The 14093-nt window shown below is 39.8% G+C and overlaps 1 protein-coding gene across 5 annotated transcripts in view; it reads left to right on the top strand.

Annotated features, from left to right (window-relative positions):
• KCNQ5 (potassium voltage-gated channel subfamily Q member 5) overlaps positions 1 to 14093 on the top strand; it is a 295136-nt gene that overhangs the window by 234993 nt on the left and 46050 nt on the right. For all 5 annotated transcript variants that reach the window (XM_050893934.1, XM_050893932.1, XM_050893931.1 and 2 more), the window contains exons 4-5: positions 11364 to 11539; positions 11974 to 12099. In XM_050893934.1, the coding sequence (XP_050749891.1) occupies positions 11364 to 11539; positions 11974 to 12099 (302 nt within the window). The remainder of the gene's footprint in view (positions 1 to 11363; positions 11540 to 11973; positions 12100 to 14093) is intronic.

The raw sequence follows: 14093 nt of genomic DNA, 5'->3' as shown, positions 1-14093 counted from the left end.
ACAGGAATTTGGATCCCCTGAAAAATCTAATTCCAGAAATTCAGGGAGAAACATCCAGTCTTGTCTTTAATTTTCCCTGGTTATTCCTTTATATCCCATGGCAATGAATTTTACAAGTTAATTGCATGTTGTATTTCTTTTTATCAGATTTAAATTGTCTTTTGATCTCACTTTTATAAGGAAGGGTAAATAGGAGGCATCCAACAGACCTTCTTATCTTCCGCTAGTTTGCATACCTCTATCTGCCATCTCATATTTGTCTTCTGACTAACCACTCCTAAATTATTCAGCCCGTTCTCCATACACAAGTCTTGCCATGCCTGTAGTTATTTTGTTTTTTTCTTGCTGATAACTTTGTGGTTTTCTTACAGTCCGCTCTAATGAGCCTCTTTATTCATCAGAGGTGTGTGTGTCTGGCTGCCCATCCTGCTGCCTTTCCCTCCAGAAATCTTCGGGTTTTCTTCTCTCCACAACAATAGCCTTTTTCACCAAGGTCTACTATCATCCAGGAAAAAGCCTCAGACATAGTAAAGTGACTAGCAAACCTTGTTTTCCCAGGGCCTGTAAGGCACAAAACAGTTACTGGGCAGAATAAGTGAAGATTTATGGGAAGGATCTGTGTGTGTTACTCATGGTTTGTTTCTTTGGTTGGACACAAACTGAGTTGGTGAACACTGAGTCAAAGATACAGATTTAAATGTGTTTCTGTCAGCCTGTCTTAAAGCCAAATAAAACTCCTACTGAATAAATAGTGCTTTATTCCTTCTGGCAGGTACATATTAATAATGGCAAAGATCAATTATTGGAAAAGGCTAATAAAGTATAAATCCATGAAAGACTTGCAATTGAACTTAATCTTAGCTTGCAGGAGGCCCTTAGACTTTTAAGATTTATTGAGCCAGCTGTTAATAATATAAAGATGTTTGCTGAGGACTTATTCAGTCCATAGAAAGAGTGTGTACTCAACAGGGCCATGAACTTTAATTGCTAACAGTACAAAGACAGGTGAAATATTCCCATTAATGTTGTTATTCTTATCCAGACTGAATCAAAAATGGTAACCATAACTACAATTTAAAATTCAGTATTTGTTGAGCTATTGTGATTCTCAGCCCGCAGAGAAATATTTTGGCTATCTACAATAAAAGGTAAAATGCCATTATTTTGATATATTTGTCATCATGGCCTGAAAGTGTACTACTTTTAAGCGGGAACAGTGTACATATACTTTTAGTACATTGTCATAGTAATGAGTAACATCGGTTGATCCATTCTTGGGGATGGAATTAGGGCCACATTACAAACCTCAATTAAACAATGACAAAACAAAAATCTGACCCAACTTCCTCATTCTGGAATTTCATAAGGGAATATTTAGTTTTCACATCTAAAAAATGTCCAATATTGACTTTTTGAAAATATTCCTTGTTTTTCTGTTTCAAAAATTGTTTGACCTACTGAGTCCAAATTTGTTGTATTCAATTAGCTTTACTAACAAGTGTCTTTGACTTGTTTCCAGTTTTGTTTCATTTTGTTTGGGGGCAACATACAATTGCATTGTATGGTAAAGAGCTTTACTCAAGGTGCAGTGAAGGCATACTAAGATGCCTGTGAAAAAAGGGGTTTACTGGTGCTGCTTGGAGTATTCACAGATAGAGGAAACATGGGGTTGTTCTCCTCCTTGACATAGAAAGACTATACAGCTCCTTTCTGCAGTTAAGGCAAGAAAACTTAAGCTAATAATTTTTCATTAGGATAAGCTGAAGAAATATGCTAAGCATGGGACCAGCTTAAAAACAAATGTTTAGTAGAAGGGTGCGTGAATTCAGTTTTAGGTGACAGGTTTGCTTTATGTTCCCCTGGATGACTTTGCTTTGCAGTGTGTATGTGTGTGTGTGTGTGTGTGCATGCACGCTGGGGGTCGGTGGCAGGGATTTACACGCTTATTCATCCCGTTCAACGTGCTGCAGAGGAGTAAGCAGAGCTGCCATCATACTGCGTTTCATCAGTTACTGCCAACCTCAGCCAGGCGGACGCTCTCGCCCCGGCTCAGGTACACGCCGGGCTGAGACCCACGCTGGGGTGCGGTGATACCTCCAGGTGCCAGGGTGAGGTCCCGCACAGCTTGAGCCTGAGCTGGGGCTCAGTGTAGTCTGCCCTCGCGTGAACTGGCTCGCCAGTGACATGCCATGGGGCACGGCCCCATTTGCACACAGCTGCTTTGCAGAACTGACCTCGTCCCCAGCACCGGACTCTGGGGCCTCTCATCAAATCTGGAGATTCAGCATCAGGACACAGTGCTGTAGCTAATCCTCACAGTGTTTGCAGTTATAAAACCTTTGAATTGATCTCTTAAAGCATGCTTGCAGTTCAATGCAGAGTTTATTTTCCATCGCACTGAAAATACATGAAATGTAACCTGTTTCATATTATATTGTGTCATGGTTTAACACCAGCTGGCAACTAAGCACCACACAGTAGTGCTTTTATAATATAGATACATATGTATTTTATATTATTTCATTATTAAATATTACATAGCTTTTATATATGATGTAAATACTACTATATATTATTTTATATGCATGTTTTAGATTTTTATTTAATTTATGTTAAATAATTTTAATTCCTACCATTTTCTCTTTGCCAGAAAAGATAGCTTTACATGTTGGTGAGCTGCCTTTCTAAACAGACCCACTTTGGCTATATAAAATTAACAGGTATCCTAGAAAGAAGATGTCTGTATTTCCCAGAGGTCACTTTCATTTCACATTAAAATATTTTGCTTACTCAGATGATTCCAATACATTACAAATGAAAACTATAGATGGAGAGAAGGGTTCAAGATGGTTCATCTCTTTTGGTCTCTTCACTGGAGTATTGCTCAGCTGATACGAAAAATCCAAGTTTCTATGCACAGATCAGTTTTATTGGACTTAGAATTTAAGTCAGTGACTAATGTAGACATTTTCCATTATTAGAAGAAAAAAAAATCAATAGAGTAGAATTAGTAACCTCTGGATTTTTTTTTTTTAATTCCACTTCAGTGACTAGACATTATTACACATTTTTGTATAACTTCTTTCTCTTCTATGTGCCACTGCCATACATCCCTATCTTCCTGTTTTTCAACAGCAATAAAAGTCAATTTTCACACTCATCTGTGTTTATCTCTGCGAATTATCTTGATACGCAAAACTATTTTACTTTCCTGCTTCTAAAAATACCAAGTTGTTTTGCATCTTGAAAAAAGATTACAAAAGGAAGTGAAATCACTAACTTGTTTTGCCTGTAATGGCAATTAAGATGGTTTCCATCCAGAGAGTGTTATATATTTGAAAACACAAAGACCTTTTGGCTGGAGTGACAACAACATCTGCAAAAATCAAACAGCGTCATCCATCCCAAGAATTTCCTGAAGATATCCTGCCAATTACTTTTACTAGTAGGTGACGATTAATCATAACCTGTCTGGCATCTGAGCAGAGAGATCCGATCCCTGACCAGAATGAAAAGCTATATTCAGACATAGCTGAAAGCAAATTTTGCCAGGACTCAAGATCCTGAGCACCATTATTTTTGGTATATGCAAAACTCAAATTCTCTCATATTGTTTGGGGTTTTTTATTGTTGATGGTGGTGTTTAGGCTTTTTTTCTCTGTAAAATTGAGGCCTTATTGCTGTAAATCTGCTTTTTTTGCTGTAAAGCTGAGCTTTTTGTGGGAGGTGCAGAACTCAGCTTCCTGCCTTTCCCAAATTAAACTAGAGATGTTCAGGTGATATAATTAAATGGATGACATTAAACTGTTTTTTTTTAATAGGAGGAGAATAATGCTTGAGCGTATCATTTGTCTCCAGACTAGTCTCTAAAAATCCAGTTTGCAGATTTTGACAATCTTGCACATACTGAATTGTACTTTATCAATAAATAGTTCTGCTTCTTCCAGTGGGGTAATTTACAAAATATGATAACATCCATCATCTTTCTAAATATGGTAATATTAATCATATCTCTGTTCAGAGATGTAATTACAGGTTTAATCCTTAAAAAAAAATTGTTAAGATTCTGGATGTTTTAAAGATAAAAATATTGAAAATTCTTGGTTTCTGGGGTAAATATTTATGCAAGGTCACTGGAAGTTCAGCCCATATTAGACCAAATTTTTCTGCCATAACTATGTGAAATATCCCACTGATTTCATAGCAAGGGGACTATTCAGGGAGCAAAGGAACTGCCACATGGTAAAAAAATTACAATTTGCCTCTTTTCAAATTAACTGTTGCAGCATACTCTAATCACGATTTTTATTCTTTGCCCTCTTGAACCAGTAGAGGGAAGTGGTTAATCCCTTGTTTGAAGCGAACAGCATTTTTGCAGCCAGTTATGATGAAATGACCATTTCTGTTCTATGACCTTTCTCAACAAGTGCTCAAGCAATAATGATACAATTATTTCCTTCTCTGAATACCCCTCTATTAGGGTATTCAGAAGCCTTAAACTCTATGAATGTCTTTTTCTTTTCTTTCTTTTTTTTTTTAGCTAGCCCACAGCAGCATAAAGTACACCAATGCCAAATATGTTACTAGGCTGTGCAAAAAGGCTACTGTTCCTATAGACGAGTTTGTATAAACAGACCTTTTCTTTTAGGAATCTGAAAAAGAGCAACCTTATTTTCATGTACTGATGTATGGTCTAAGTCAGGTGTCGTTTCAATTGCTAATTTATATCAGTTTAGGATAGAGCCCATCATTGAATATATTTTTGTTATCATGTTTCTATAGTGTGATGTGCTCAAATACAGTACTCCGGAATGTGTGTTGTGTTAACTTTGGGCTGTAGTGTCTGATTAAAATGCAAAGTACATTTCTACATTGATTAGATGATACCCTCCGATCCCGGCCAGCTAGCTGTGGAGATTATTGTAGACAGATTGAAGGGACTTCTGAGAATAGCAATAAACACGATGAAGCTACTGGAAGGACTGATATGCAAAGAGATATTAGAAAACCTAAATTGCTGGTCATTCCCTCCCTTCCACCTAGTGACTCAGAATAGAAAGTTGTTAATTATTTCTATGTAGTTGTTGTTGTAAATCTGGATTAAAATTTACTTAAACTCCTCAGCGAGTGAGAATAATTGCTCGCTGTGCTGCAATGCGCATGCATAACCTGTGCTGTGGATAGCAGACGGAGCCGATGTCAAAGTACCCTTGGTGCTCTTAGTCAATAATGGAACCCAGTGGCTCTATAAAACCACAGAATCAGAGTGCTGTTTTTTTCAGGAGTAAAACTTTGAAATTTAGGATAATGAACTGTCCTAAGAACTATTCATAAGAAATGACCACTACAAGCCATGTCTTTTCTCTGGGTCATAGATAATAACTCTAGCCCAAAATTAGACCTTAGAAGGACAGCCTAAGGGTAGCCTAAATTTGGTCATACGGTTGCCAGTTAATTTCCTTTGTGAGTTAATACAGCTGCAGGCTAGATAAACCACATGCTTGATATTTTCTGCTTATTCCTGCAGTTTTGGGGGCAGATGTGTCCTACTCTTGTCCTAGCTCGTTGCCTCTCTGTAGCCAGAGCAGACACAGTAATTGACAGCCATTGCAGTTTCCTGTGTATTCTTAACAAGGATGTGTAAACTCAAAGCATTTTCTGTGAATTTATAGCAAACACTATTTTGATGATATAGTGATGATCCTAAAATGATTAAATATTGTTCATTTTCTATTCAGATACGATCAGAGAAAAAAATATCACAAGATTCATTTAATCTGTATTGCCTCAAAGTGTCATTTTTATTTAGAAGGAAAGGATGTTCCAACACATCACCATTAAATGCAGGCAACAGGAAAAGCTCTCACTAATACACTAAGACTTTGAAGAATATGAAAGAGAGAAAGATAATGCAGGTTTGTGTATTAGTTTAAGCATGTATATGAGCTTTGAGCAGGTAAGAGATTGTCATTAATTACATTTCCTAGTATCATCCTGACATTCTGTAATTTTAGAGATTGTCCTGATGGCACATTAAGGCTTTGAGACGTTTTGCAATATCCAAAATGTTCACCCTTTTACCTATATAACTGAGTGTCCTGGTTTCGGCTGGGACAGAGTTAACTCTCTTAGTAGCTGGTGCAGTGCTGTGTTTTGGATTTAGTGTGAGAATAATGTTGACAACATGCTGATGTTTTAGTTGTTGCTAAGTAGCGCTTATCTTAAGGACTTTTCAGTTTCCCATGCTCCGTCAGCAAGCAGGTGTGCAAGAAGCTGGGAGGGAGCACAGCCAGGACAGCTGACCCGAACAAGACAAAGGGATATTCCATACCATAGAACATCATGCTCAGTATATAAACAGGGGGGAGTTGGCTGGGAGGGGCGGATCGCTGCTGGGGCATCGGTCAGCGGGTGGTGAGCAATTACATTGTGTATCAGTGGGGTTTTTTCCCTTTTTTTCCCTCTTCTTTTTTTTTTGTTGTGTTCCTTTTCATTACTATTATTATTATTATTATTATATTTCATTGTTATTATTGTTAGTATTGTATTATATTTTACTTTAGTGATTAAACCATTCTTATCTCAACCCACGAGTTTTACCTTTTTTCCCGATTCTCCTCCCCATCCCACTGGAAGTGGGGCAGGGAGTGTGGGAGGAGCTGCGTGGTGCTTAGTTGCTGGCTGGGGTTAAACCACGACCCTGGGTCCATTAGCATGATACCTTTGAATACTGTAAAATCTCACAACATCCAAAAAGTTCATAGTAGGAAAGTTACATTGAAAAAGTCATTAGAAGTAAAACGATCCATTATGATGATTTGTGATGCTGCCTTTTTTATCATCATTATTAATATCTCAGTCACAGAGTTGCCATTAGAAGTGCTTATAGCTTAGAAATGCCAACCACACCTCCATCGGTAACCCAAGCGATCCAGAGTTTCTGACTGAGCTTGAGCAGGGTAAGGCAGCCCAACATTGGCCTTCGTCTGTGAAGCGGGGAACTCAGGCTGGCACATCTCTTATAAGCTATTTGAGTTTCAGGTTGTTGCATTACTGGGCTTCAGTTACTTGTCCTTACTTATATGTCACTATTTTAGTGAGATTGGACAATACACAAGTGTAATCTATTACACACATGAGTTCTGGGTTCATTTTTTTTATATTTCAGGGGGGGCCCTGGTTGTTAACATGGTGGCTGTCAACTAAAAAAGCCTTTGCTAAGTTACTGTTAACAAAACTTTCATGTAATCTCAGGGGTTTCTTGAGAGGTACTAGGTGAAATGTCTGAAGTGGAAGAATTCATTGTTTGAAATTTAATTTGAAATGAAGTGTTCAAAAGTGAACATTGCAAAAGCTGCTGAGAAGATCTGAAATCTCAGACTGGAGTTAACGAGGGAGGACACTATCTGCAAGGATAAAAAAATATGAGAGATATTTCTAAAGAGTGAATAAAATCAGCATCATAGCTGAAGCGACGCTTAACGTTTTGGAAGATCATACACAAGATATTAGCTTGGAAAAAATCAAAGAAGTAAATGTACATCAGAAACTTCTGTCTTCTAATAAGTCATTACAGAGAAGTTTGGAGTTATACTGCCCATTACTCACTCTCACATCCCAAACTTTCCTGGTGCTTTACAGCAAGATACAGAGTGAAACTTGAGTCCTCATTAATTGAAATGTTGCTATTTACTTCTTCCCAATTTCACAGTTTTGCTACTAAAAGATAAAGAGGAATATATTGATACAAGTTTGCTAAAGCCTTCTTAAAATACAGAAATACCATGGAGATTTTAGCTAAATTCAAGTGGAATACGAAAGGAAGTTTAGAAGAATATTTTGCTGTCTTGCTTAGAAAAGGGCAAATGACACCTGAGGTATGTTGGATAAAAATGTGGCAGGGAGAGAATCACAAAGTACTTAACTTTTCATTTTTCCAGGGTATGCTTAGATAAGAAAACCAAGCAAGTTTAACATATTCAGAAGTGACTTTCAACTGTTGCAAACTTTTCTTTGGACTCTGATTTCCTTCCAAGAAGGGTTTATTTTGATTTATCTTACACCTGTTCCTGGCAAGTTAAACTATGCTGAAATAATGTGCCTGCCTGCCTTCCCTGCTTCCGAGGGAAACACAGCCAGGGAGCGCTGCCTTAGGCAATGGACACACTCTTTCCTTCCCTATTCCTAGCCTGAGGAGTTGGTGGGGGTGGTTTGGGGGGGACAGGGGGGCGGGTGTATTGTGAAGAGGTAAAGAAGATGAGAGCAAGGTGTGAAAAAACCACCAGCAGCCTGGGAAGGCTCTCTTTTCTCCAACTGTTTTTTAAACATGTGCCAGTGCATTTTCTGCTCCCCTGTTTCCTCAGCTTCTCCTCCCTTTGCCTCTCCCTATCCCTACCCTCCATCTAGAAGGGTATACACAAGTAGATAACTCCCTTGGCTTCTTTGTCTCTCGTGGTCAGAGGGGACCAGAGACCTCAGTGGGGCAGAGGGTTCCCAGCAGCGCAGGGTAGATGCTGTGCAGTGCTGGCAAAACTGAGTTAATTTGAATTTTTTGCAGTGGAGAACCTCCAGGAAACTCGATGTTACAAGGAAAGCTGTCAGAGCTCCTGGAATGGCCAGGAATAAGGGCAGGGGCAAATCATTGGCTTTTGTAAAAAACTGTCCTATTGAGAGTCGTTGAGGGTAACCAAAACCCTCAGTAAGCACTTTAATAATTTCCAGACCAAATGGATAATTCATAACATTTGGGTGACCTTACTCTTTTTTAAGTTCTAAGAATGATTTGTAGGAGTGCACACTGCTTTTCTAACAATATCTGATTTGCTGCTAGCCAGTCACCACTAGTTAAGAATGGTTGTTACCTTGCTACTCTGCTCGGAGCAGCGTGGGAAAGCCAAGCTAACCTTGCCATCATATTAGTTACCAGGGACACTCTTTCTTCAACACAGTCCGTATTGCTCAAGGCTTTCCAGCGTGCTCTATGTGAGCCTCAGATCCAGATAAACACACCTAAATATAGAACTTTGCTAGTAGATGGGTACGTGTGTGCTACACGTCTATACTTCCAGTATAGTCGGTTGAGATCTAGGGCTTAGTTCAGCGGAGTACATAGAGGTGTGCCCTGTTACATGATATTCCCTGCACTCCAGCAACTTCTCCAGAAGGGCACAGCCTTCCCAGGTCTGAGAGCATAGTTGCCAGACCTAGGGGATGTCTTAGATACCTTAAGGCATCTCAAATGGCACTGGACAAATAAATTTGGGCAGCTGAGTCGAGCCTTTTTTGTACCAAGCCCAGAGCACGAGTCAGCTGAGCAGCCAGCAGCAGCCTTCCTGAGGATTAGCTGCACCTCTCTCAGTTGACGTGATTTCCTTGTGCTGCACGGGGAGTTTAGACATCCGCTTCGCATGTAGACACCTAGATTTAAATGTCTTCACATGGAGCTGAATCCCACCCCATCTATTTTTCTGATCTCCATTAGAATTTGTGTTTTCTTTAACTTTTCCTTGTCAGTTGTCCTATTTCTGAATTCTCACCCAGACCTCCTGCATGTGCTTGTCGTGCTCTTGAGACTTGTACTGTGCAGAGATGCCCCAGGATACTTTATCCATTTCTGGCTCTTCTTGATCTCTGAACTTGTTTGATTTACATCTAGAAGCAAATCCAGCTTTTTTGGTAGCCAATTATATAGTAGCCACCTATGATCCACCTATGTAGTAGCCAAAGGCATTTTAAAATGTCAGAGCATGACAGGCAGAAGGTCAGCCTAGCCTAACACTTTATGTCCGACAGTGACACTAGCCAACAGTGAACCGTCAGGGAAGATGACACAAGCAGGGCAAACATACAGCAATATTTCTCCATAAGAGTCTCTCAGCCTCCAACAGCTTGCCACTTGGAGATGTCCTGAGCCAGAAGCGGACTCTTGGTATTAATTAGCCCTGGATTAAATCTTCTCCCATGAGATCATCCCGCTGGCTTTGAACGTATGTAAACTTTTCCCATCTTGTGACAAGGATTTCCAGAATTTAACAGGACACTCCTTAAACCACAGGTTGTCTGTACCCTTAGTATTGTAATAAGAGGACAAAGTCATCCATAGGTGAGTTCAGAGAAACCCGGGATGTTTGCAGGCAAGTGTATTTGGACCTCAACTTACTTTGGTGGCTGAGCAGAATGAACCAAGGCTATTTCCACTGTACTGGAGCAGGCTAAGGAAACAGTCTCCTGCTTGTAGGTATAGCCAGTCTCTCACCACGTGCCTGTGGGGGGCCTTTTCACTTACTGGGTCATTCTTGACTTGTAGGAGCTACGCTTGGGTCAAGATGAGTGTTCATACCCAACACAAAAGAAGCAAAACTCGTGTCAACAAGAACTTGCTTTCAGTTCTTCACTGACAAACATGGGTTTAGATTATCCTTGCACAGAAACATACAAACACCACAAAATCCTAAGATTTAAACCAGCTATTTCTTACAAGGGCTCTTTAAGCTTTTAAAGAAGGTCAGGAAATTAATTGTGAGGTGATGAAGTAACACAGAGCTTGTTCTGTGCTTTTTCACTCCGTGCACACTGGTGTGTCTGCCCAATCATCGCAAAAGAACGTTATGCCTTCTCACAGCATCCGTGTGCCATCACTGTGCTTCTTCTCCTCATCTCCCTTTAAATGCTGTTCTGGCTCTAAGGGCAGTTGGCTGATTAGTTCATGCAGAACAAACTCACTCTCACAGTTTGAATCTGTGACCTGAAGAAATAAATCCTAACACTTGCTGGGCTTCAACAAACTTTCCAGGCTGCCAGCTAAAAGAATGCTTCTATGTACCCAGCACTGTATTTCTTCCTTTCCAGGAAATGGTACATCAGGGCAGTTGTGTCCAGAAACTACATGCCTCAACCACACAGTGTTTGTACTCATAGCAAATTAATACGTGTGCTTGTAAGTCCAGTTCCACTGGACTCTCACCACTGGGGCGGCTCTATTTTTTTCTTACCTTTGTTTTCTTTTTTGCCTTTTCATAGGAAAGTTGCTATGGGAAAAGATATAAAGGGAAAAAGTTCTAATCCATCTACTGATTTGTACAGTTTGCTACATCAGGCTTCAAAGCTAATACATGAGGTTCCTTCAACACTTCTTACCTTCTCTTACCCATATGTTTTCAAAATTGCTACCCTCAGTTTTCACCCTGGAGGCTCCCAAGGTAGTTTTTGACATCAGCCCTGACCTCACATCCCTGCCTCAAACAGGAATCTCAGTGCTTCGGATTCCCACCGGCCTCTTTTGTCCCCTCATTCAGCTCATGTACATGTATGTGTTATTTATTGGTACTTGGACATTAACGTTTTCTGTAATGTATTTCTTTCAGACATCATTGTTCTCATCGCTTCAATAGCAGTTGTTTCTGCAAAAACTCAGGGTAACATTTTTGCAACATCAGCACTGAGAAGTCTTCGTTTCCTACAGATCCTTCGTATGGTGCGCATGGACCGAAGAGGAGGCACTTGGAAATTATTAGGTTCAGTAGTTTATGCACATAGCAAGGTACGTAATCCTGGATGCTGATTTTGTCTGATTGATATCTTCACTTGATGTGATTCAACAAGAGGCCAAGGAAACAAACATTTATCAGTTTTGAGCAGAATACCTAAAATTTTCTGAAGTAACATCAATTGTAATGGGCATTAGCACAGATACATCAGGCCATGTTAAATGCTAACAGTTTTTAGAATATGTTGAAAATGTTGTCCTTGATATGCAGTTGTAATTTGATATATATTGGTGAAGCTGCTGAAGCGTCAAACCGTAGGAGTAGATTCGGTCCACATTCAGAGAAAATTTGCATCTGTAGGAAAACATTTGACTTCTAACTGCTCAAATGCCAAAAAAGTATATAGATCTTTTCATTATGTCTTCCTTGAAATGCCATTCTGTTCAGTCTTTCAAATAAATATTGATCTCTGATTTCTTTTATCTAGGAATTAATCACAGCCTGGTACATAGGATTTTTAGTACTCATCTTTTCATCTTTCCTGGTTTATCTGGTGGAAAAAGATGCAAATAACCAATTCTCCACATATGCAGATGCTCTTTGGTGGGGCACAGTAAGTACAGAAAAATGATATGCACTCTTTAACCAGTATGCTAGACTGCTTTGAATTTCACCTGCTGTGGACTTTAACTTAGTGTGCCGTTCTGTGAATTGTTTTCACTGGCAGAAAACTGGTCTGAGAAGCTCCCTCCTCCAGCTATTCATTTGCACATCCATAGTTCATTTCACCCCATCCTGCAAAACAGCTGTTTATGTGTTTCTGCTGCAAGCCAGACCACTAAACCTTCAAGAGAAGAAACCATTTTATTTTTTAACCCAGATCCTTTCAGTAATACAGTTTGTAATATGGTCCCACAAAGAGCTGCTTTGATCCGAATCAGAGGTCTGTAAGCTGCAGTGCAGGAAGAGGAACAAGTGTCAGGAAAGAAAGAGGGGAAAAATTTCTTACATCAGCTTTGCAGTGAAGGGAAGAGTATCATCAGCGCCCTTAGAATGATGTTGTTTCTCCTTCCTCTGTACCAAAGCAAGAATAAATATTCCCATTCTGGTTCAGCAGTGTTGTTTTTACAGGTGTGAAAGCTCTGATTTAGTTGAGCTCATACTTACCTATCAAATCAATTGTTTTTACTTTGTTGAAAACTGTGGTACCTAAGTACCTGACTGCTTTTCTGAAAGAAGGAGGGTGATGTGAATGCTTACGTGTTTAAATAAACTAGGCTTTAAATGAACAATGAAAAACTAGGTCTCAAATTTTGAATTTTTTTTTTTTTATGGCATAATGTGTAGAGTTTTTTGCTTAAAAATGCCCTGTAGTGAGCTAGACTCCTGCACTGTGTGGGAGTTACTTAGGCAGCTTAAGAAATCTGCCCCAACAAAGCCTATGGCAGAGCTATTGCCAGGCAGTATAAAAGTGCTTTTCTTTTCCTTCTGATGCAGTAGAACAAATACCATGAGCTCTGACAGTGTCTGAGTAGTGAAAGGATGCCTGTGAGATCATTAATGCTGACATAACCTAGAGCACTCATTAGTTTTCCTGGAATAAGTGCGAGACCTGAACCAGCCTCTGCCACCTTTCCTCATCAGAGGGATGCAGAAATGAAGCTTTCTCACCTCAGACCTTCTGCTTGTAAGACTTCATCTGGACTCAGTAGTATCTGCAAGCTCAGAGCATGCACAGATGGACTGTGCAAAAGCCCTTTCCAAAATGCTTTAAATCCTTGAGAAATATTTTTAATAAGTTTTGTTTACATTTTGAGCAAAGGTCAAGGTCATTTCCTATTAGTAGGACTAGTTTGTGTATTTGAAATTTGTTTATCTAAGGGTTAATAATTTGTTACATGTCTTCCCTAGAGACTATATTTCTGTGTTATCAGTGCATAAAATTGGGAGCTTGGAAAAGCCAGACCTAGTAGGTCTTACTTGTGCATTTACAAATATACAGAAATATTTTTCCTGAAACTTGTTGCTTTAGAGCATCACGGCAGATCTCTGATAAAATATACATTTTTATCCTGTAATCCAAACACATGTAAAATTCATATTGGCTAAAGTCATGAGAGGTTTTGCCCTCAGTCGCATCACTGTAGTTTATTTTGCTTCACTTTTCTTCAAAAGCTGAAGTCTAGGTTTGGCTTAAAGCTTTCTAACCTGCCTTGGTTAGAAATGGTCTAACCCTAACCATTGACATGGTTGTGAAGCATCTGGCTTGGGCTACTGGTGTCCTTGCTGATGGGTACCCTGGCTCCGGCAGTCTGCAAACACCATTGCCCCTTTGGGGGTGGCAGTGGGGATGTGGTCCTGCGAGAGATCCTCCTGTGGCAGTGCGTGGGTCTGGGAATGCCTGTTTTCAGCCATTTGATTCTCCCGGAAACACGCTCTATCTCTCTGCAAAGCCGTGTGTGACTTAGCACTGCATAGGCAGGGAGTTTGGACTAAGCAGAGGATTGTACCCACCTGCCAGCAGGCAACAGTGAGGGGAAACATATGCACGAGGAATGGGAAAGTCCCAGCAAACTCAGACCTCAACTCTGACATCTGACTGAGGCT

The sequence above is a fragment of the Gymnogyps californianus genome, chromosome 3, assembly GCF_018139145.2.
Source record: "Gymnogyps californianus isolate 813 chromosome 3, ASM1813914v2, whole genome shotgun sequence".
Taxonomy (NCBI): domain Eukaryota; kingdom Metazoa; phylum Chordata; class Aves; order Accipitriformes; family Cathartidae; genus Gymnogyps; species Gymnogyps californianus.
Note: the sequence above shows the minus strand (reverse complement) of the source record. Positions and strands in the feature narration are given on the sequence as shown.